The sequence below is a fragment of the Chiloscyllium punctatum genome, chromosome 25 (genome assembly GCF_047496795.1).
Source record: "Chiloscyllium punctatum isolate Juve2018m chromosome 25, sChiPun1.3, whole genome shotgun sequence".
NCBI lineage: Eukaryota > Metazoa > Chordata > Chondrichthyes > Orectolobiformes > Hemiscylliidae > Chiloscyllium > Chiloscyllium punctatum.
This window is the reverse complement of record NC_092763.1, coordinates 83,898,889-83,923,689: the sequence shown is the minus strand read 5'-3', so window position 1 is coordinate 83,923,689 and position 24,801 is coordinate 83,898,889. Positions and strand designations below refer to the sequence as shown.

General features: G+C 42.8%; 1 protein-coding gene across 1 annotated transcript in view; it reads left to right on the top strand.

Moving 5' to 3' along the window:
- Window positions 1-24,801, top strand: part of LOC140496086 (tripeptidyl-peptidase 2-like) — a 134,982-nt gene that overhangs the window by 82,702 nt on the left and 27,479 nt on the right. The window contains exons 15-21 of the mRNA XM_072595620.1: window positions 805-881; window positions 3,551-3,657; window positions 4,756-4,910; window positions 7,087-7,203; window positions 11,580-11,680; window positions 12,545-12,641; window positions 23,482-23,619. Of these exons, the coding sequence (XP_072451721.1) occupies window positions 805-881; window positions 3,551-3,657; window positions 4,756-4,910; window positions 7,087-7,203; window positions 11,580-11,680; window positions 12,545-12,641; window positions 23,482-23,619 (792 nt within the window). The remainder of the gene's footprint in view (window positions 1-804; window positions 882-3,550; window positions 3,658-4,755; window positions 4,911-7,086; window positions 7,204-11,579; window positions 11,681-12,544; window positions 12,642-23,481; window positions 23,620-24,801) is intronic.

Here is a 24,801-nt window from a genome sequence, read left to right as displayed (position 1 = left end):
TAGCTTTGTTCAGGCTTTCATAGTTTCTTACTACAGAGACAATAACAGCACTTCCATTTAGATTAGATTAGATTAGATTCACTACAGTGTGGAAACAGGCCTTTCGGCCCAACAAGTCCACACCGACCCTCCGAAGAGCAACCCATCCAGACCCATTCCCGTCTGACTAATGTACCTAACACTGTGGGCAGTTTAGATTTCTGGAGGTTTGAAGGTTATAACCATCTCATTCCTACCCACAATTCTTTGCTGTGTTCCTCAGTGCTATTCATCAATGATGTTACATTTTCAGCTCCCTGAGAGCAAATCACAGTTAATGACAGACAGAAGGCCTTTGGTTTGTCACTGGTCTGTGGAAGAATGATCAGTTGTCAGTCAGCTACTTGTTGCTTTGGTGAGTCACACTTTGCACAGATGCCAATCGATCTGCAGTAACATGCCCCTACAAGCAACAGGGTACATAGCAATTACAACGCTTCTGCTTCTCAGTAACTTGCTTTTAGAATGTAGAGCAGTCTATTCCCTAATCCTTAGTTTTAATCATACTTCTTTCGCATTTCAGCCCACGATCAAATACCATCTTTGCAAACTAGCAAGTGCTACACATTGAGTCAAGGTGCAATCTATTGTATGAATACCTAAAGAGTATCCTCGAGAAATGTGATTGGTGGAATGTGGCCCTATATATGCTGTAGTTCAGAGGGTCAGTCACTCCGCACTGGCACAAGATAAATTGGCCAGTAATGTGGAGGGAGCACTGTATTTTTTTAAAGCGTTATAAACTTTTTCTGTTCCTTGCTGCAGGTCCTTGGTTATGATACGACAGCCCCTGATGCCGGTCCATTGTTTCGAATTCCAGTCACAGTCATCATTCCTTCAAGGTTTGTGAAAACTGGTTTTCTGCTTCCACCATCCTTATTTATTGTTAATCTTAAAAGAAATCATGGGCAGCATCTTTTTCCCTTTGCTGCGTTTCTCACTGTAATTCAGCAGTGATGTCATGTCGAACATTCTCTTGCACAGGGTAGTGAAAATGTGGAACTTTGTTTCCCCCAAGACATGGTTGAGCCTGGGGATCACGTTTCAAAACTGAGATTGACAGGTTTTTTTTGGCAAGGGTATAAGGAGATCACAAGACCAACATGGATTCAGTTAAAGCAAAACAAAGGTGATTTTGGAGATCTATAATAAAATTTTTAAAATGGTGGAGAAACTGAGCAGTTGAACAGCATCTGTGAGGGGAGGAGAGTTACCATTTTTGGTCCAACATGCCGCCTCTTTGGAACTTCTAGGTTAGGTTAAGATGCAGATTGGCCATGATCTAATTGAATGGTAGAAGTGGCTTGTGGGGCTGAATGGCCTCTTCCTTTAAGAGCAATGGTAACATAAAATGTTGTAAATGCACAGAATTTAGTTCTGTCAAATAATCAGATAGGAAATGGAAACATAGAACATTACAGCGCAGTACAGGCCCTTCGGCCCTCGATGTTGCGCTGCCCTGTTATACTAAACTGAAGCCCATTCCACCTACACTATTCCATGTACGTCCATATGCCTGTCCAATGACAACTTAAATGCACTTAAACTTGGCGAATCTACTACCGATGCAGGCAAAGCATTCAATACCCTTACTACTCTCTGAGTAAACATCTTGTTAAATTCTGTCTGCTGAAGCACTGTGGAGGTCATGACACCAGCATTTTAAGTAATTATTACTATGAGTGAGATTGTTAGAAAACTAAGAATGCCTACAAGATTCTGAGTTGGTATTTGGGGTACTGTGTAGAAAGGCACTGCAGGAATTACCAGGGTTTTGCTTCCTTTTATAGACATCCCCTCATTTCATCGAATAGAGTCACAGTTAACCCTGTTCCATGGCCAAGCAGCTAGAATAACATTGTCCATTACAGTGCTCCCATTCTGCAGCCACCTCCCAGGAAATCAGAGAACAAAAACAGAAATTGCTGGAGGAACTCAGCAGATCTAGCAGCATCTGTGCGGTGAAAGCAGAATTAAAGTTTCAAGTTCAGTGACCTGCCAGACTTGCTGACTTTCTCCAACAATTTTGGTTTATCTTTCAGATCTGCAGTTCTTTGTTGTATTTTACTTCTCTTTGAACATCCTGCTGTTTTAACTCAACAAAGAAGTCGATTGTGTTAGACAGTTTGATTTTAACTATTCCATGCTGACTGCCTTGATTTACCCAGCCGTTTCATAGGAGAGCTGACTTTCTCCCTGATAATGTTTTCCAAGAACTTCCCTGATTTGTCCCTTTCCTTTCTCAGTTATGGTGTAACATTAGTAACTCCCCAGTCCTCCGATACTGTTTCTCTTTTCATTGACGATTGAAGTATGTCCAGCATAGTTTTGGAGAGTAAGAATTCATCTCATTCATATCAATAACTTGCAAAGATATTAAGATTTTTAGCTTCTCTACCTATTAATTTGTTCATAACTTTCCCTTTTTCTTTTAGTGTTGCACTTGTGTCATCCTTCCTTTGTGGTGACAGATGCCCTGTCCTCGTTTAATACTTTAGCCATATCCTTTTATAGCCCCTTAAGGTTCTTTCGTTCCTTGCGCAGTTCCTTGCCAGTTTTAGAGCTATGTTCCAGATGATGAATCTGCACAATCATAAGCTGAAAAGTCCCCTTGAGAAGAGTCCTGTGATGGAAAGACTAGCAATAACTGCTGAATTCAGTCACTCGGTTACTGTTATAAACAATTGCATTGGCTTAGAATATGTTCCTGAACTTCTCTCACAGTGAGAACTAGTTTTGAAATATTTTTAATAGTCTGAGTTAGTGATCAAAGAGAAAAAGAGCTGCAAGTGTCCAGTGACTAACAATGGATCCATACTGGGACATGGGAATTTGCTAGATAAGCAAAAAAGACCATAACTAATCCTGGCAGTCATACAATCACGATTATAATGGAGTTTGTTGACTAATCACAGCAATCAATCTCTATCAGTTAGTCTGCAATGTAACCAGACATGAGACGAAGAAAATTCCCAGTGGCGGAGAGCTTTTGGAACCGTACATTCAAAATCATGCTCCACTCACCACACCTTGTCTCAAGTTTATCTTGTATCATATCCTAAATTATTGTATTTTGGAAGAAGGCACATGATCACCTGATCTGTGGAAACTTGAGCTTTTACTTTGTCAAACTATCATAGTTAATATTAATTAATATTATGCTATAGTTGGAAAGTGTGACACTGGAAAAACACAGCCAGTCAGGCCGCGTCCAAGGGGCAGGAGAGTCGACATTTCGAGTATATGCACTTCATCAGGAATGAAGAAGAGCTGATGCTTGAAACTTAGATTCTCCTGCCCCTCAAATGCTGCCTGACTGGCTGTGCTTTTCCAGTGTCACACTTTTTGACTCTGATCTCCAGCATCTGTAGTCCTCACTTTCTCCTGTGCTATAGTTGGGAGTGGGTGGAGCACAAATACCGAATTCTCGAAGAAAGGAAATTGTGTCACTTAATTGCAATTACAGATAATTAAATTTGTTCTAATTGTCTTTCTTGCATCTGCGATATAGTGTAAATGCAACTTCTGAATACAAACTTGTGCAAAAAAATGTGCATTTCAAGCCTGGAGAGATCAGAAGACATTTCATTGAAGTGCCCCAAGGAGCTACCTGGGCTGGTAGGTGTCACATTCCTGGGAAGCCAAAGAGTTTTTGTTGATAATGAACTGAATTTGAGAAGGTACAGAAAACTGATACAACAATCAGATTAAGAACACCTTTGCAAATTGCCTCTTAAATGTATCGTTGTGAAATGTCAATATTTATTGCCCATTGCAATCTTGTACGAGACAAGATGATGGTGAGGGCTGCCATCTTGAACTTCAGTCGTCTATGTGGTGAAGGCACTCCCACAGTGTTATCAATTAAGTTTATGTAAATGCATGGTATTGTTCCAAATATAAGGCAGAAGGGCAGTGGGGGAAGAAAAATGCTTAATTTGAGGCAGCTGAAATTGAGATGCACTTTGCTTTGTAAGGTGTGAATTTGCATTTTTCTTGTGAATTACTTAGTGATTGTTAATTTTTTTTGGCTATTCCTATATGTTTCAGCAAGCTTTAAAATGTTCATTTATAAATAAGTTCTCTCTGGTGATTAGGCAAGCAATCCATTCATTCCAGTTATTGTGAACTAGAAGGTAGGTCCCAAAAGGATGGTGGGAGCAGGCTCAATAATAACTTGCAAAGAGATTTGAATACATACTTGGAAAGGGAAGAGATTTCAGTGCTACAAATTTAATAAAGCAGAGTTGTGGAACTTACTGACTAATTAAAAGCCCACTTCCTCTCCATCCCTCTTGCTGAAACTGTCAGTATTCCTATGGAATACCTGGGGGTGTTACAGTATTTATACAGGGTCCATGAGAATGTGTCCATATTTACATGGGTCCCTGTGAGTGTGTCAGTCTATAACACAGGGTCCCTGGGAGTATATTAGCATTTACACGGGGTCCCTGGGAGTGTGCCACTATGTACATGGGGTCCCTGAGAGTGTGTCAGTATTTGCAAGCTACACCTGTCATAATTATAGTGGCATGTGTAAATATTTTCAGCTGGTCTTCCAGTTAGTAACTCACTGTGAAAGAATGTGAAGCTGTACTCCATATGATGGTGAAAGTAGCAGGACCTTTTCGCAACACTGGGCAGTTTTTCTAGTGCAGGATTATCCCTGTGTTATGTTAATTCATCACTCCTCACTGAAGTCTTTGTTAATTTCAGAAATAAGTCTGACTTCAAAATCGGAAGATACAACCTCTGAGTTTGTCGTGCATGCTATCCAGCTGCAGAAACAGATGGCTTTTCGGGTACATGAGTTCTACCGTCACCTGTACTTAGCAGAAAAGGCCTCTGCAGCTGATGCTTTTCCAGTCTTTGTAAGTACACCGGCATCAGTGATGACCATAGGTCATGTTTTTGGATCAAGGCAGAAGCATACATCATTGTACTGGGAAGAATTAAAAGTAGCCAGAAATATATACACACCACATAGACCATCGTGTGTTGAGAGAGAAAGGAAGGCAGCAATATTCTCAGGAATTGCCATTGCAATAACAGGAGCCTGGGATTTATAATTATTTTGTTGATTAATGAGTATAGCTTTCAGCTCTGTGCATCCGTGAACCACTCTTGCAGCCATCTGATCATAGCCTACAGGATTCTTTGAAAATAATAAAGGCATCTGCACAACATTGCATAGATGTGCAACAAACCTCAAGCCATGAATGCAAGTCATTGAACATGCTAGGCTGTTCAGCCCTTGCACTGAATGGTTTGCTAGATCATTTCAGAGGAAAGTTAAGAATCAACTGCAATGCTGGGCACCTTCATTGATGGACAGCGTGGTGGCTCATTGGTTAGCACTGCTGCCTCTCGGTGCCAGGGACCCGAGTTCAATTCCAATGACTGTGTCTGTGCAGAGTTTGCAAATTCTCTCCATATCTGCGTGGGTTTCTTCTTGGTTCTCCGGTTTCCTCCCAAAATCCAAAGATGTGCAGGTTAGGTGAATTGACTGTGCTAAATTGCCCATAGTTTTCAAGGATGTTTGGATTTGATGCATTAGGAAGGGGTAAAAGAGCGGTAGGGAAAAGGGTCAGTGTGGACTTGTTGGGCCAAGTGGCCTGTTTCCACACTGTCGGGATTCTGTAAAATTTTGTGAAAAATGCTCTGGGTCTAAAGTAGTATCTAGGTAATGAAGAGAGATTTCCTTTTGGAAGGGGCATCAATAAACTAGATAGGTCTTTTGCAATAATTGATGATAGACATGGTCAGCATGGATTAGCTTTATATTATACATTTATTGATTGAGTTTAACATGCATAAGCTTTCTAAAATGATTGCAATGTGGTGTGTAATGATAAATTGCTTTCACTGGTCTGTGAGAGAGTAAAGACAAGATCAATTTAAGATTGTCACAAACATGTCAAGGAGGAGGTACGTGCAGAATGAAGTCTTTACACAGAGTATGGTGAGAATATGCAGTTCCTTGCAACAAATTGGTTTTGAAATAGAGTCCATAAATTATTTTTAAATGACCTGAGAGATTTGTTTTAAAAGGAATATTTTAAGTTCTGAAAGGTGAACGGAAAAGTGGCAATTACAGGAAACAGTTCTTGGGGGAAGATTGCTAGCACAGATTTGATGGGCCCCAAAGCTCGTTTCTGTGTGGGTAGATAATAAATCAAAACAATAGATTTGAAAAGCAAAGAGGTCATTTTAAACTCATATAGGACCTTGTTGAGGCCACACCTGTAGTATAGGCCACAGATCTGGTCTCCGTATCTGAAAGGGACACAGAGACACTAAAAAAGGTGCAGAGGAGATTCACGAGATTGATAACCTGAACTCAGAAATACAGGGTCAGAAATCACACGACACCAAGTTAAAATCACGAGCTTTTGGAGCACTGCTCTTTTGTCAGGTGAAGTGAGATTTCACCTGACGAATGTCTATGTAGAGTTTGCACCTTCTGCCCATGTCTGTATGGGTTTCCTCTGGGTGCTCTGGTTTCCTCCCACAGTCCAAAGATTTGCAGGTCAGGTGGGTTAGCCATGCTAAATTGCCCACAGTGTTCATGGATGTGCAGGCTAAGTGGGCTAGCCATGAGAAATGCAAGGTTACAGGGATAGGGTAGGGGGTGGTAGGTCTGGGTGGGATTCTCTTCAGAGGGTTGGTATGAACTGGATGGGCCAAATAACCTGCTTCCACGCTGGAGGGATTCAGCGATTCTATCTTCTCTCTTCACTGACAGTTCTTCTGGTTTTCATTTCAGGATTTTCAATTTCTTTTATTGGTACTTCCACATAAACTTGCTGGGCTTTAACCTGGTGTTGTGTGATTTTTAACTTTGTCGACCCCAGTCCAGCACCAGCACCTCCTCATCTTGGGGTTGTAAAAGTTTCATTGAAAAATTCTCCCAACGCTTTGAAAACTTACTAGAAGCCTGTGACTCATTCTTGCATCTTGCATTTAATTGTTGAACAATCTACCATGTGAAAGCTTTGTTAGGTTCACTGACTTTGGTGTATTGTTGTAACCTTTTAATTCTTGTAGGAAGAGAAGACCATTGAGATTTGCATTGCACGATGGTGGTCTAGCCTGAGACACACTACTATCGACTATGTCATTTCATTCCACGGCCTGAGGTGTAACAGTGATACGTTACACATTGTGAGTACTGTCCTTTTTGCATGGCTTATGGACATTTTTAGTAATTAATATTGTGCTTGATTTGGCTTGTTTAGATCAAAGTGGTGCTGGAAAAGCGCAGCAGGTCAGGCAGCATCCGAGGAGCAGGAAAATCGATGTTTTGGGCAAAAGCCCTTCGTCACTTTTGCCCAGTTGATTTGGATTGTGTTGAGTCATGGTTTGAGAGAGACACTGCTTAATGGAAATTCATGCAAAAGATGTCAAAATATTGACCTAGGCGCAGAGGAGAAGGTTCTTCTGCTACCTTCAAAAACAGTGCGCCCTTCAATTTGTTTACATCGATCTGGTTTAATCTTAAAAGCTGGCACCTCTGACAGTGTAGCAGTTGGAGTGTGAGCTCGGATTTTGGAGTGTGTTGAAGCTCTAGCCTTAGTTGCAGTGACAGTGCTTCCACTGAGCCATGACTAACAAGACAGAAACCAGTTAGTTTGAATCATAGCTGATCCTGGCATTCACCTGATAATAGCCTTCATGTGGAGAAATAAGCACTAAATGCCGGTGCATGTGAAAGTGGCACTCATATGCATTGATTAGATCTTTTGGTTAAGTACAGACCTCCAGTTGAATGTCATGCTATGTTACCTTGTTTAAGAAAGGGCGTCAGGACAACTCTGGAAATTATAGACTGGTGAGCCTTACTTCGGTCATGGGTAAGGTGTTGGAAAGGGTTATAAGAGATAGGATTTTAATCATCTAGAAAGGAATAATTTGATTAGGGATAGTCAACACAGTTTTGTGAAAAGTAGGTCATGCCTCACTAACCTTATTGAGTTTTTTGAGAAGGTGACATAATAGATGGATGAAGGTAAAGCAGTTGATGTGGTGTATATGGATTTCAGTAAGGCATTTGATAAGGTTCCACACTGTAGGCTATTGCACAGAATGTGGGGTTTCAGGATTGAAGGTGATTTAGCAGTTTGGATCAGAATTTGGCGAACTGAAAGAACTCTGAGCACGGTGATTGTTGGGAAATGTTCATCCTGGTGCTCAGTTGCATATGGTGTGCCTCAAGGATCTGTTTTGGGATCACTACTGTTTGTCATCCTTATAAAACGATGTGGGTGTGGAAGGATGGGTTAGTAAATTTACGAGTGACACTAAAGTAGGCAGCGTTGTGGATAGTGTCGAAGGATGTTGTGGGTTACAGAGGGACATAGATAAGATGCAGAACTGGGCTGAGAAGTAGCATGTGGAGTTTAAAGCAGAAATGTGTGAGGTAGTTCACTACGGAGGAAGTAACAGGAATGCAGAGTACTAGGCTAATGGTACAATTCTTGCCAGTGTAGATGAACAGAGAGATCGTGGTGTCCAGGTGCATAAATCCTTGAAAGTTGCCACCCAGGTTGATAGGGTTGTTAAGAAGGCATATGGTGTGTCAGCATTTATTGGTAGAGGGATTGAGTTTCAGAGCCACAGGGTCATGCTTCAGCTGTACAAGACACTGGTGCAGCCGCACCTGGCGTATTGCGTACAGTTCTGGTTACCGCATTATAGGAAGAATGTAGAAACTTCAGAAAGCGTTCAGAGGAGATTTACTGGGGTGTTGCCTCGTGTGGAAGGAAGGTCTTATGAGGAAAGGCTGAGGGAACTGAGGCTGTTTTTGTTAGAGAAGAAGGTTGAGAGGTGACTTAATCGAGATGTATAAGATGATCAAAGGGTTAGATAGGGTGGACAGGGAGAGCCTAATTTCTCGGATGGTGAAGGCTACCATGAGGGGCCATAGCTTTAAATTGAGGGGTGATAGATTTAGGACAGCTATCAGGTGTAGTTTCTTTCCTCAGAGAGCAGTAGGGACATGGAACAGCCTGCCTGCAACAGTAGTGGACTCACTGACATTAAGGGCATTTAAATGGGCATTGGACATAGATATGGATAAAAATGGAATGGTATAGCTTAGGTGCGCATCAGATTCATTTCACAGGTCAGCGCAATATCGAGGGCTGAAGGGCCTGTTCTGCGCTTTATCGTTCTGTGTTCTATGAAAGTAACTAATGGCCGACAGTAGCCTTAAGCTTGTAGGAAAGTAGCCTTAAGCTTGTAGGACACTTGGCTTTCAGTGTATGATGAACTGCAGGTTTGTTTATGATGTCAAGTGAACTTGAGTGTGCCCAGTTTATAATCTATATGAGTATGTTGTGCTCTGAAATCAAAACTGTCAACTTCATAAGGCAGTGAATGATCGTTGCGCTGGTGGAGGTGAGAACATAGTGTTTCAGTTCATTTGTATCATTTCCCTCGGAGACACCATGGATAACCTCACTGGAACAATCTCCCTCTGGGTATGTTATGAAGAGTTGCAGAATCTTCAGGATGGATCACATTTCCAGGCTCAGTTACTGTTGATTAGTGACTCAAACTCTGCTGCCTGAACCACTCAATGTGTTTCCTTGTAGTGAGATTTGCCAAATCTGAAGAGATTCAGGTGTTGTCACCCAACCTGTTTCCTCCTAGCACCTTGTCCTGTCAAGCAGCCATCTACAGTATTTTTATGACGAAATTATTGTTGACTACCCTATGATTTTTGTTTTTCCATAAATCACTTGTCCAGGAGATTGACATTGCATTCCTGGAGACTTGGCAGCCCTTCTTGTAACAGATTCCAACCAAAACCAAGCTGAAAAGCTGTGCAGTGTTCACTGGGTAGTACTGTCACCAGAGTTAAAAGGTTATTCATTCAATCTCTCACCACAGTCTTAAGCACAAAATCCAGGTTTAATGCTCCATTGCAGTCCAGATTGTTTTAAGAGTCTCGACCAAGGGTGTCTCCCACTATCTGAGTACGGAAGGGAACTCTGCACAATCAGAGACGGTAATGAGAGTGCAGCATCATTGGAAGAGCAGCACTGAAGGAGTGCAGTTCTGTCAGAAGAGCAGTACTGTGGGAGTCTGCATGGTGAAGGTGCAGTACTGAGGGAGTGCTGTGTTGTCAGAGGGGAGTGTTCTGTAGAGTTAATACTGAAAGAACACTGCACTGTCAGAGAGGCAGCACTGTAAGAGTCTGTACTTTTGGTGTGTGGGCAGTAATGAAAGAGTGCTGAGCTATCAGAAACTCAGTACTGAGAGAGTGCTGCACTGTGAGAAGGCATTACTGTCAGAGTCCTGCACTGTCAGCAAAACAATATTAACAAAGTAAAACAAAATTCTACAGATGCTGGAAATCTGAAACAAAAACAGAAATTGTTGGGGAGTCTCAGCAGGTCTGGAGAGAATGCAGTGTTAATGTTTCAAATCAGGTGAATCCCTGTTCTGAAGAAGGATCATTGGATTTAAGAAGTTAACTCTGCTTTCTCTTCACAGACTTTACCAATATGAATGAACTACTATGCTGTTAAAGATGCTGTTTTTCTGAAATCATTAAACTCTGTATTCAAATATGCATAAATATCCCATGGTAATTATTTCAGAGAAGTGATCCTTTGTAATCTGGTCAAAATTCCGCGTTCAGCCAACAACACTAAAACTCAGAGATCAGAGTTAACGTTTCGGGTCCACTGACCCATCCTCAATCGGTTCTGAAGAAGGGTCACTGGACCCAAAATGTTAAGTCTGATTTCTCTCCACAGGTGTTGTCAGAACTGTTGATCTTTTCAGCAATTTCTGTTTTTGTTTCTGATTTCCAGCATATGCAGTTCTTTCGGTTTTAACCATTAAAACAGATTTGCTGGTAAAAATACACTCACTTTATGGTTTGGGAGTGTATTGGGCATAATGTGGCTACCATATCTCCTACATTACACCTTTGACCACACTTCACAAGCTACTCCATTGGCACTAAAACTCTGACGTATCCTGACCCCATGAAAGGTGTAATAGAAAAAGAAGATTTTCTTTCCAATGTTTTCCTTTTTGCTCAGATATCCTAGGGCACCACAATAACAGCAGAGGACGGAATAAAGGAGGATGGTTAAGTAGAAAGGGATTACAGTTCAGAGTTCAAGGTGGTTAAAAAGAAAAGTCTCTGGTGTTCCATGAAAAAAAGAGAAGAAAGATTTGAGAAGACTGTTCTCACGGGGACAGTCTGAAGGTACCCTGCACAGGAGCTGTAGAAAGAGCCACTTTGTCCAAAATGTAAGTTCTCGCACATTGCCAGGACAACTAGGAATGATCAATAAATGCCACCCTTGCCCTTGATGTCGACATCCCGAGGCTAATGAATTTATTTTGTAAAACAGTGAGCAAAAACCAGGTTTGTACTCTGAGGTATTGAAGTTTAAAATAATTGGAAACTGTGGTGAGTAATGATTTCTATTCAGCAGGAAGCATAACGGTGTGATGTAATTAGGTTGTAAAGTTAACAGGCAGAAGTGTTAACTACATTTATAATTATTTCCTTCTAGCATGCATCGGAAGGAATATCACGATTTGATATCACAGCTTCGCTGAATTATGAAGAGCTCTCACCTGTCCTGACCCTAAAAAACTGGGTCCAGACTCTTCGGTAAACATTTTATTTGAAATAAGTTGCTGTGTGAAAATACCGGTTGGTGCCTTGACCTTTAACAGATTGTTAGTTTAATTAGTTGTTACAGAACATGTTGTATGGTGCAAAACAACCTGAAGGCTTTACCTCGTGCAGATGTGTTTTTAGCCTTGTCTCAGTAGTAGCACGCTCATGTTTGAGTCAGAATGTTATCGATTCAAGTCCCACTAGAGACAGAAAAACACACAATCTCAGCTGACACTTCCATAGTACTAAGGAAGGGGTTGCACTGTCGCAAATGCTGCCTTTCAGATGAATGTTAAACTGAGATCTGTTTGCCCCCGTCAAGCACTCATGGCACTATTTAAAGAAGCAGGGGAATTACCTCCAGTATTTAGCACTCCATCCGACTCACTTGAGAGACAGTTTATCTGGTCATTATCTCATTGTTCTTTCTGGAAACTTGCAATCCCCAAACTGGCTGCAGGATTGCCTACATTGCAATTGTAACTGCATTTCAAAAGTGCTTCATCAGTTGTTAAAGCACTCTTGGGCATCATGAGGATGTGAAAAATGTTACAGAAATGCAAGTCTCTTCATCTCTGTAGTTCTGGCCATATAATTAATTTCCTCAGATACCCATACCATAACTGGAATATGGTGCAACATTTATAATATTGGATTTAGTTTATTAGCGATGATAAATGATGCATTCTTTTTCTAAATCAGAACCCCGAGCTGTAGTTGATTTGATTTATGGCAGAGACAAACCTGTTTGTGTTTTTTTAGGATGCAGAAAGACAGAGGTCTTTATTTTAGTCCCAGGTCTGAATTTTTTTTTAAATTGTAAGCCGATGATAAAAAGATTACATTTTTCAACAGGCCTGTGGATGCCAAAACAAGACCCTTAGGCTCTCGGGATGTGCTGCCCAACAACAGACAACTTTATGAGTTGGTTTTAACATACAATTTTAATCAGGTAACTGCTTACAGCATTCTTACTGAGAGGTAATTAATTTAATCAGTTACCATGTGTAATCTCCAATTGCATTCAGTGTTCTCCTGGACGGGAAATCTGCTATGTCAATAACTTGCCTCCATGGAACCAATATCAAGCTTGGTGAATTATTGTACTTGGCCTTTGCCTTTGAAAACAGGAAAGAAAAAGAGAGAGCAGAAAAGATTCATGAAAATAGCTTCAGGGATGAAGTGTTTTAGTTTTGAAAATAGATTGGGAAAGTTTTCTCCACATTTTTCATGGGGTAAAGAAGGCGAGGAGAAGCAATTTGATAGAGGTATTCAAAAACTCAAGGGACGTACACCGTATAGGTCAGGTAAAAGTTCCCACTTCTGAAGGGACAGAGGATAACAGCGCACAAGTTTAAAATAATTGGTAAAAGATGTCTGATTTGTATATTTTTGAAGAATGTGGTTTTCAAACTAGTGACATACAGGTGTTGGTCTTTTGTGAAAGGATTTAATAATTAGATTAGATTAGACCCTCTACAGTGTGGAAACAGGCCCTTCGGCCCAACAAGTCCACACCGCCCCTCTGAAGGGAAACCCACCCAAACTCCTACCCTATATTTACCCCTGACTAACACACCTAACACTGTGGGCAATTTAGCATGGCCAATTAACCTAACCTGCATATCTTTGGATTGTGGGAGGAAACCGGAGCACCCGGAGGAAACCCACGCAGACACAGGGAGAATGTGCAAACTCCACACAGACAGTTGGGAATTGAACCCAGGACCCTGATGCTGTGACGCAGCAGTGCTAACCACTGAGCCACTGTGCCGCCCCTAAACTAGGGCAGTCTTACTTGACGATTTTAAAGCAGTATGTTTCAGAGAGCAGATGACTAAAGACCTGTTTGTTTGTCTATCTAAATGCCTCTTAAAGGTTGCTTTTGTATATGCATCTACAACCTCCCCTAGCAGTGCGATCCAGGTACCTATCACTGTCTTTGTAAAAAAAAACTCTCATAGAGCTGTACAGCACGAAAACAGACCCTTTGATCCATCTCGTCCATGCCAACCAGGTATCCTAAACTAATTTAGTCTTGTTTGCCAGCATTTGGCCTATATTCCTCTAAACCCTTCCTATTCAGATACCTATCCAGATACCTTTCAACTGGAATTATACTCACTTCCACCATCTCCTCCGGCAGCTTGTTCCATACACACCACTCTCTGCATGAAAAAAATGCCCTTCTGATTCCTTTTAAATCTTGCCCCCTCACCTTAAACCTTTGCCCTCTAGTTTCAGTCTCTCCTCCCCTGGGGAAAAGACCTTGTCTATTTACCCTATCGATGCCCTTCATGATTTTATAAACTTCTATAAGGTCACCCCTCAGCCTCCGCCATGCAGGGAAAATAACCCCAGCCTATTCAGCATCTCCATATAGCTTAAACCCTCCAACCCGACAACATCCTCGTAAATCTTAACCCTTTCAAGTTTCACAATATCCTTCCTGTAGCAGGGAAACCAGAATTGAACGTGGTATACTAAAAGTGCCTTCACCAATGTCTTAAGCTTTTCCCCCTCACCTTAAACCAATGCTCCTAGTATTTGAAGTTTTGATCCTGGGAAAAGACTGACAATCCACCCTAACCCTGCCTCTCATCATTTTATATACTGCTATCAGCTCACCTCAGCCTCGGCTACTCTAGAGAAACATTCAACGTTTGTCCAACCTCTCATTATACATTCTTGATGAAGAACTTGTGCTTGAAACGTGGACTCCTTGGATGTTGCCTGACTGGCTGTGCTTTTCCAGTGCCACACACTTTGACTCTCATTATAGTAATGCATTCCAATCTAGGCAGCAACATGTTCAGCCTCTTTTGCGCTCTCTCCAGAGTGACTTGGATCACATTTACCACCGCCTGAGAAAAGAACAGGAAATGACATCACCAACCCAAGGAAACCTAAACACACAAATAAAAAGTGGGCCGTACCACCAGTGCTTCTCCGAAGGCTCACTGATGACATTATCTAGTAGGGTGATGAAACATCTGAAAACAAACCTGCCAGTTCAGTGAGCAAACTTAGATCCAGAACCTTAAACTGAGGCACAAATCTCTTTAAAACTCACTAGTCTCTAATGCATCTGAGTCTACCACCATTGCTGGCAATGCACACATACCCACCACTCTGTGTACAGAACCTATCTTTGGCATCTCCCCTAAACCTTCCTCCAATTACTTTAAAATTATGACCTCTCGTGATAGCCATTTCCACTATGGGACTAGGTCTCTAGCTATCCACTCTATCTATGCCTCTCAATGTCTTGTACACCTCTATCAAGTCACCTAGAACATAGAACATAGAAAAATACAGCGCAGTACAGGCCCTTCGGCCCTCGATGTTGCGCCGACCGAAGCCTACCTAACCTACACGAGCCCAATAACCTCCATATGCTTATCCAATGCCTGCTTGAATGACCATAAAGAGGGAGAGTCCACCACTGATACTGGCAGGGCATTCCATGAACTCTCAACCCGCTGAGTAAAGAATCTACCCCTAACATCTGTCCTATACCAACCTCCCCTTAATTTAAAGCTGTGTCCCCTAGTAACAGCTGACTCCATACGCGGAAAAAGGTTCTCACTGTCAACCCTATCTAAACCCGTAATCATCTTGTACACCTCTCTCAAATCGCCCCTAAACCTTCTTTTCTCCAATGAGAACAGCCCCAAGTGCCTCAGCCTCTCCTCATACGATCTTCCTACCATACCAGGCAACATCTTGGTAAACCTCCTCTGTACCCGTTCCAGTGCCTCCACATCCTTCCTATAGTATGGCGACCAAAACTGTACACAATACTCCAGATAAGGCCACACCAGAGTCTTATACAACTGCAACATGACCTCAGGACTCCGGAACTCAATTCCTCTACCAATAAAGCCCAGTACGCCATATGCCTTCTTCACAGCACTATTTACCTGGGTGGCAACTTTCAAAGATCTGTGTACATGGACACCAAGATCCCTCTGCTCATCCACACTACCTCGTAGCCTACCATTAGCCCAGTAATCCATCTTCTTGTTACTCCTACCAAAGTGAATGACTTCACACTTAGCTACATTGAACTCCATTTGCCACCTTTCTGCCCAGCTCTGCAACTTATCTATATCCCGCTGTAACCTGCCACATCCTTCTTCGCTGTCCACCACTCCGCCGACTTTCGTATCATCCACAAACTTGCTCACCCAGCCTTCAAGCCCTTCCTCCAGGTCATTTATAAAAATGACAAACAGCAATGGTCCCAAAACAGATCCTTGTGGAACACCGCTAGTAACTGCACTCCAAAATGAACCTTTACCATCAACTACTACCCTCTGTCTCCTTCCAGCCAGCCAATTCCTAATCCAAACCTCAAATGCACCCTCAATGCCATACCTCCGTAGTTTTTGCATGAGCCTGCCATGGGGTACCTTATCGAATGCCTTGCTAAAATCCATATACACCACATCTACTGCTTTACCCGCGTCCACTTCCTTGGTCACTTTCTCAAAGAACTGAATAAGGTTTGTGAGGCACGACCTGCCCTTCACAAAACCATGCTGACTATCCTTAATCACATTATTCCTATCCAGATGTTCATAAATCCTATCCCTTACAATTCTCTCTAAGACTTTGCCCACAACAGAAGTGAGACTCACTGGCCTATAGTTACTAGGGCTGTCCCTACTCCCCTTCTTGAACAAGGGGACCACATTCGCTATCCTCCAGTCTTCTGGCACTATTCCTGTGGACAACGACGACATAAAAATCAAGTCCAATGGCTCCGCTATCTCCTCCCTAGCTTCCCAGAGGATCCTAGGATAAATGCCATCAGGCCCAGGGGACTTATCTATTTTCACCCTTTCCAGTATCCCCCGGACCTCTTCCCTACATACCTCAAAGCCATCCATTCTAATCACTTGTGACTCAATATTCACATCAGCAACAACGTCCTGTTCCTGAGTGAGTACTGACGAAAAGTATTGATTTCGTGTCTCTCCAATCTCCTCTGCCTCCACACACAACTTCCCACTACTATCCTTGACTGGACCGATACCTACCCTAGTCATCCTTTTATTCCTGACATACCTATAGAAAGCCTTAGGGTTTTCCCTAATCCTACCAACCAAGGACTTTTCATGTCCCCTTCTCACTGCTCTTAGCTCTCCCTTCAGATCCTTCCTGGCTACCTTATAACTCTCAATCGCCCCAACTGAACCTTCACGCTTCATCTTTACATAGGCCGCCTTCTTCCCTTTTACAAGGGATTCCAATTCCTTATTAAACCCCGGCTCCCTCACAAACCCTTTCCTCCCTGCCTGACTGGTACATACTTATCAAGGACACCCAATAGCTGCTCCTTGAACAAGCTCCACAAATCATTTGTGTCCTTCCCTTGAAGCCTATTTTTCCAATCCACGCATCCTAAGTCATGCCTCACCGCATCATAATTTCCCTGCCCCCAGCGATAACTCCTGCCCTGCAGTGCACACTTATCTCTCTCCGTCACTAGAGTAAAAGTCACCGAGTTGTGGTCACTGCCCCCGAAGTGCTCACCTACCTCCAAGTCTAACACCTGGCCTGGTTCATTACCTAGAACCAAATCCAGTATGGCCTTACCTCTTGTTGGCCTGTCTACATATTGTGTCAGGAAACCCTCCTGCACACGTTGGACAAACACCGACCAATCTAACGAACTCGAGCTGTAGCTTTCCCAGTCAATATCTGGGAAGTTTAAGTCCCCCATAACAACCACCCTATTACTTTCACTCTTCTCCTGAATCATCCTTGCAATACTTTCCTCTACGTCTCTCGGACTATGAGGAGGCCTGTAGAAAACTCCTAACAGGGTGACCTCACCTTTCCTATTTCTAGCCTCAGCCCAAACTTCCTCAGATGGCGAGTCTTAATCCATCGTCCTTTCCACCGCTGTAATACTATCTTTGACAAGCAATGTCACACCTCCCCCTCTTTTACCCCCACCTCTGACCCTACTAAAACATTTAAACCCTGGAACCTGCAATAGCCAATCCTGTCCCTGTTCTACCCACGTCTCTGTAATGGCCACAACATCGAAGTCCCAGGTACCAACCCACGCTGCAAGTTCACCTACCTTATTTCTTATACTTCTGGCATTGAAGTATACACACTTCAAGCCACCTTCCTGTTTACTGGCACCCTCCTTCGAGATCGATGCCTTGTTCCTAACCTCCCTACACTCAAGGTCCTGTACCCTAAAGCTACAGTCCAGGTTCCCATGCCCCTGCAGAGTTAGTTTAAACCCTCCCAAAGAGCACTAGCAAACCTCCCCCCAAGGATGCTGGTGCCTCTCAGGTTCAGGTGTAGACCATCCTGTTTATGGAGGTCCCACCTTCCCCAGAATGAACCCCAGTTGTCCAGAAACTGGAATCTCTCCCTCCTGCACCATCCCTGTAGCCACACATTTAACTGTTCTCTCTCCCTATTCCTCGACCTCTCATCATCTTCACTCTAGTGAGAAAATCCATAGCTCCCTCAACCTTTCTTCGTAAGATATGCCCTCCAGTCCAGGCAGCTTCCTGGTAAATCTCCTCTGCACCCTCTCTAAAGCTTCTGCATCTTTCCTATAATGAGGCGACCAGAACTGAACATAATATTTCAAGTGTGGACTAACCAGGGCTCGATAGAACTACAGCATAGCAATCCCCCTGATAATGAAAGTGAACACACCATATGGATGCCAAGATCCGTCTGTTCCTCCACGCTGCCAAGAATCCTGCCTTTAACCCTGTATTCTGCATTCAAATGCGACTTTCCAAAGTGAATCACTTCACAATTTTCCAGATTGAACTCCATCAGCCCAGCTTTGCATCCTGTCAATGTCCCATTGCAACCTACAACAGCGCTCCACACTATCCACCACTCCACCAACCTTTGTGTCATCAGCAAACTTACTTAACCCACCCTTCCACTTCCTCATCCAAGTCATTTATAAAAGTCACAAAGAGCAGAGGTCCAAGAACCAATCTCTGCAGAACACGACTGGTCACTGAGGCCCAGGCTGAATACTTCCAATCTATCACAACTCTGTCTTCTATGGGCCAGGCAATTCTGTATCCAGACAGACAGGTTTCCTTGTATCCCAGGCCTCCTTTATTTCTGAATGAGCCTACCATGGGGATCCTTATCAAACACCTTGCTGAAACACATGTACACACGTCCACTGCTCTACCTTCATCAAAGTGTTTTGTCACCTCCTCAAAGAATTCAGTAAGGTTTGTGAGGCATGACCTGCCACACACACAGCCATGCTGACTACCTTTAATCAAACTATGGTTTTCCAAGTAATTATCAATCCTGTCTATCAGACTCCTCTCCAATAGTTTGTCTACCATTGACGTAAGACTCTCTGGTTTGTAATTCCCAGGGTTATCCCTATTGCCTTTCTTGAACAAGGGAATAACATTTGCAAACCTCCAATCATCTGGCACTACTCCAATGGTCAGTAAGGACACAAAGAACATCGCCAAAGGCACAGCAATCTCTTCCCTCACTTCCTGTATTAACCTAGGGTAGATCCCATCTGGCCAAGGAGATTTATCTATCCTTAGGTTTTTCAAAATTTTCAGCACATCCTCCTTCGTAACATCAATCTGTTCCAGCCTATCAGTCTGTTTCACGCTATCCTCAGAAACGTCAAGGACCCTCTCAGTCGTGAATACTAAAGCAAAGTATTCATGAAGAACCTCCCCTACTTCCTCCAATTCCAGATGCAAGTTCCCTCCACTATCCCTGATCGGCCCTACTCTCACACTGGCTATCCTCTTGTTCCTCACAGAGATGTAGAACGCCTTAAGGGTTTTCCTTAATCTGGCCTGCTAAAGCATTTTCATGCCCCATTCTTCAGTTCCTTCCTGACTACTTTGTCACCCTCTAAATCCATGTCTGATCTTTGCCTACTCAACCTTAAGTAAGCTTCCTTCTTCCTCTTGACTATATGCTTGACATCCCAAGGTACTTTCACCCTATCATCCCTTCCTTGCCTCAGTGGGACAGACCTGTCCAGCATCATCAGCAGGTGCTTCCTAAACAACCTCTACATTTCTGTCGTGCATTTCCCTGAGAAACCTGTTCCCAATTTAGGTGCCCAGGTTCCTGCCTGATAGCATTGTAATTCCCCCTCCCCAATTAAATTTTTTGCCATACCGTCTGCTCCTATCCTTAACTCCATGACCTTTATATACTCATGGATGTGATCACTATCACCGAAATGCTCTCCGATCGAGAGATCTGACTCCTGGCTTGGTTCATTGTCAAGCACCAAATCCAATATGGCCTCTCTTCTTGTCGGCTTATCTACATATTGCATCAGAAAACCTTTCCAGACACACCTGATAAAAACTGCTGCATCCAAACTATTTGAACTAAGTAGGTTTCAATCAATATTAGGGAAGTTAAAGGCACCTATGACAACAAACCTGTTACTTCTGCACATTTCCAAAATCTGCCTCTCAATCTGCTCCTCTGTGTCTCTGTTGCTATTGGGGGTGGGGGCGGGTGGGAAAGAAAACTCCCAATGAAGTGGCTGCTCTTTTCCTGTTTCTGACTTCCTCCCGTAACTGCGTCTATAAATAAACCCTCCTCAATGATCTCCTTTCTGCAGCTGTGACATTATCCCTGATTAGCAGTGCCGCTCCCCCACGTCCTTTTTCCCTTTTCCCCCTCCCCACTTCCATTACTTTTGAAACGTGTAAATCCTGGAACATCCAACAACCATTCCCATCTCTGTAATATCCAAGTCTCCATAATGACCAAAACATCACATCATCAATTGTGAATTGTTCATTCAGAAAGATGATAGAAGCCTGTTGGACTGAATGGCTGCCTCCTGCAGTGAACTGATTCCCCGATGCGAATACTGGCCAGTGCTGTGGAATAGGTGAAAGTCAATCCACAATGTTATTCAAGTTGCATTTCAATGGTAAGAGCAAGAGATATCTCTGAACTGATAAGGAGTAAGTTCAGGATTGATGCCAGGAATGGTTTCTTTGGGCAATTGGTATGGAGCAAGGTACCTGCATCGTGGAGTGACATATAAAGCTCCAGAATGATCCCAGGGCTACAATCTTTAGTTGCCATGATGAGCATGCTGGTTGAGATGCATCCGTACCCGTTACACTGCATTTGTGTCCTCCTGTTGAACCTTACATTTTCCATCTTCCATGCACTTGTAATTATTCAGAACGGTTACCTATATTTTAACTTCCATTGGTTTGACCCACTGCATCAATTTTTAACCCCTCTGTGATCTCACCGTTCTCATAACTCCAACTCATTTAACCCTCTAACCCACCTGGGACCCTATGCTTCACCAAACTTGGCCACTTGGATAGCATTTGAAATGCTGTAAACTACTGAGTCACTGTTTGCAAGCTGGAGAGTGAGATTAAGTTGAGTGGCTACTTTTTGTCTGACAGACTAGATGAACTGAATAATCTGTGTTGCAAAGCTTTTGTGTTCCTCTCTATAGTTTTAATTACTTGGAACTGTGGCAGCAGTGTTTTCAACATCTAGGCTCTAAGTTCAGCAGCTCTCTGTAGTCCTCTCCAGATCTTTCTCTCGGTCTCTCTTCTTTAAGATCTTAAAGCATACCTCTTTGTTCACCTATCCTAATAATTGTCTGATGTAATGGAATGCTGTATTTCATTTCATTATCTCTCATGGAGCGTCTTGGGACATTTTCCTACAGACACTATCACAAATGCAGGGTTGATAGATGTGAAGCTGGAAGAGCACAGCACGTCAGACCGTGTCCAAGGGGCGGGAAAGGCAATGTCTCGGGATGAAGCCCTTTGTCAGGACTGGGGACGGGGAAGGAGCACAGAAGTACACAGGGAAGGATGAGGCTGGGGAAGAGTAGGTCAGATAATGATAGGTGGTTGAAGGTCGGGGGTTATTGTGTTTGAGATAAAAACAATGACTGCAGATGCTGGAAACCAGATTCTGGATTAGTGGTGCTGGAAGAGCCCAGCAGGTCAGGCAGCATCCTGATTGTGATTGGTCAGTGGGAGCAGATAGGTGAATAGGAAGATGGACAGGTTAGGTCAGGTCAGGGGTTGAGGAGGAGGGGTGGGGCTACACATGGGATAAGGCTGGGGCTGGAGGGATTTTGAAGCTGGTGAAGTCAATGTTGACGCCGTTGGGCTCTAAGTTTCCCAGACGAAATATAAGGTGGTGTTCCTCCAGTTTCTGTTTTGCCTCATTCTGACAGTCCCTGACATGTTGTGCTGTTCCAGCTTCGCATCTATTAACTCTGACTTCCAGCACCTGCAATCCTTACTAACAAATGCAGTTTGTATATGAGCAGATCATGACAGAGGTCAACATTTTCAGCACTGTTCAGCCCATTTTCATTGCAAATGCTAATATATGGATTTATGCATTTGCAGAAAACACTGCCACTTTAAAAAAAGAATGCTTGTGTATATTTAAATTCATGATTAAGAGATTTCTTAAAAAACCTAAGGGGCTATGGGAATAGTATGGGGAAAAAAACATTGGTGTAAATGATGAGCATTGATTGTATTGAATGGTAGAACAGGCTGATGGACTGAATGGCCTACTCCTATTCCTATAGTCCTGTATCAACATGATGCCTTGTCTCCTCTCTCAGAAACAGTGAAATGCATTCTGATGCAGAGTTGCTAATTTAAACAGAACGAGTACCCTCTAAACTGGAGCCACTACTCAGCACCATCTGAGGTTGCATTTCCTCATGCCCTAAAGACGTGGCAAATGAAACTGTAAATATTTTATATCTAGATTTGTGGCCAGTGTACAAACTACATAGGCCTCTAATGCGCAAATTCAAACCACTGTTTGTTGCCAATAAACCTTCCACACCTCTTAATCTCACAATATCAACATATTCTCTACTCCTTTCTCCCTTAGGTGTTTATGTTGCTTCCCATTAATGTCTTGTGGCTAATCACCTTAACCATTCCTTGTGGGAGTGAGTTACACTTTCTCCCCTCTCTTTGGACAGAGGCACAGCTGCTGAATTCCTGCTTGTCTTTGTTAATGACTCTATATTGATGCACTCTAGTTTTGGGCTTCAAAGTTGGAAAAGTTTTCTCTGCATTGACCCTATCCATCCCTTTATGATCTTTAGTCAAATCCTTTTTCTCTGATTGCTAGGGAAGGAAGAAATCCTGTCAGACTTTTCTTGTTAATAATAGGAGAGCAGAACTATGCAGAGTGTTGTGAGTGAGGACTAACCAAGTTACTGTCCAGATTTTAAAAATCTTCCCTATTTTTAAATTTTGTCTTTACATAAGTGAACTTTAGTGCTTAGTTTGTTTTTTTTATATTTAAGACTTGCAACATAATCTCAGCCTGGTTTGAACCATTCTCACTGCTTTGCAGGTTATCTTGGAGTTGAAAAGTGTGGCACTGGAAAAGTGATGTGATTCAGGAACGTAATGAAAGGCTTATGCCAGAAATGTCGAGGCTCCTCCTCGGATGCTGCCTGACCTGCTGTGCTTTTCCAACACCACCCTTTCCAACTCTACTCTCCAGCATCTGCAGTCATCACTTTCTTCTGGGTTATCTTGGAGGTGATGATGTTCCCAATGGTCACAGCGGAGGGAGTTTCAGGAATGTCTTGCTGAGTAGATGTTCTGCTTCCTGCACATTACTCTGATGTGGCTTCAATGTGCTGAGGGTAAAAAGGACATGGATTGAGTCCAGTTGAACAGGCTTTCTTTACAATGTGTTGCTGTTTATTATACAGTGTTAATTGTGCTTTTTTGTAAAATGTGCTACTACAGGCAAAGTCTGGAGAAGTGACTCCAAGCTGTCCCTTATTATCTGACTTGCTGTATGAATCAGAGTATGACAGTCAACTTTGGATGCTGTTTGATCAAAACAAGAAGCTGGTGGGATCAGGCGATGCTTATCCTGACAGGGTAAGAGTGGTGGTTAAGGATGGGGAAATGTAATCGATGCACTGAACTGATTGAACCAGTCTAACTACAAAACTGTGAAATTGACCATCTCTGTAGATGGTGATGTTAATGAATGTACTATTTATAGCTGACGCAAGTGATTCTGATTTCAGAATGGTGATCACTTCACTGCAGGGCCAGAGAAGATATCGGCTTTACCATTAGTCTGTGGTTTAAACATTTGAAGTAAAGTACCTCCTGCTATCATGGGACGAAGTTTCAAGGGGAAGTGTGTTTAAAATTGGAAGGTGTTTCTACAACTATGCAAGGCGCTGGTCAGACCGTACTTACAATACTATGAACAGTTTCGGTTTCCTTATCCAAGGAAAGATATACCGACATTGGTGAATGTTGACTAGGTCAGTTCCAGAGGATTGAAGAATTTCCTGACTAGGGTAGTTTGGCTTGTACTCAATGGAGTTTAGAAGATTAAGAGGGCAGCTTATTGAACCCTAGGAGATTCTTTTGTTTGATAGAGTAGATGTGGAGAAGTTATTTCCACTTGTGGGAGAGTCTTGGACCAGAGGGTACAATTTCAGGGTAAAGAACAAAGAAAACTTACAGCTCAGAAACAGGCCCTTCGGCCCTCCAAGCCTGAGCCGATCCAAATCCACTGTCTAAACCTGTCGCCCAATTCCTAAACATCTATATCCCTCTGCTCCCCACCTACTCCTGCATCTGTCCAGACACATCTTAAATGAATCTACCGTGCCTGCCTCTGCTACCTTTGCTGGCAATGCATTCCAGGCACCTACCACCCTCTGTGTAAAGTATTTGCCATGTGTATCTCCCTTAAACTTTCAAGTTCTCACCTTGGTCGTGTGACCTCTGGTTATTGAATCCTTCACCCTGGGAAAAAGCTTGTCTCTATCCACCCTGTCCATACCCTTCATGATTTTGTAAACCTCAATCAGGTCCCCCCTCAATCTCCTTTTTCCTAATATAAACAATCCTAACCCACTCAACCTCTCTTCATATCTAGCACCTTCCATACCAGGCAACATCCTCGTAAACCTTCTCTGCACCCTCTCCAAAGCGCCCACATCCATTTGGTAATGTGGTGTCCAGAACTGTACACAGTATTCTAAATGCGGCCAAACCAAAGTCTTGTAAAATTTTAACGTGACCTGCCAGCTCTTATAT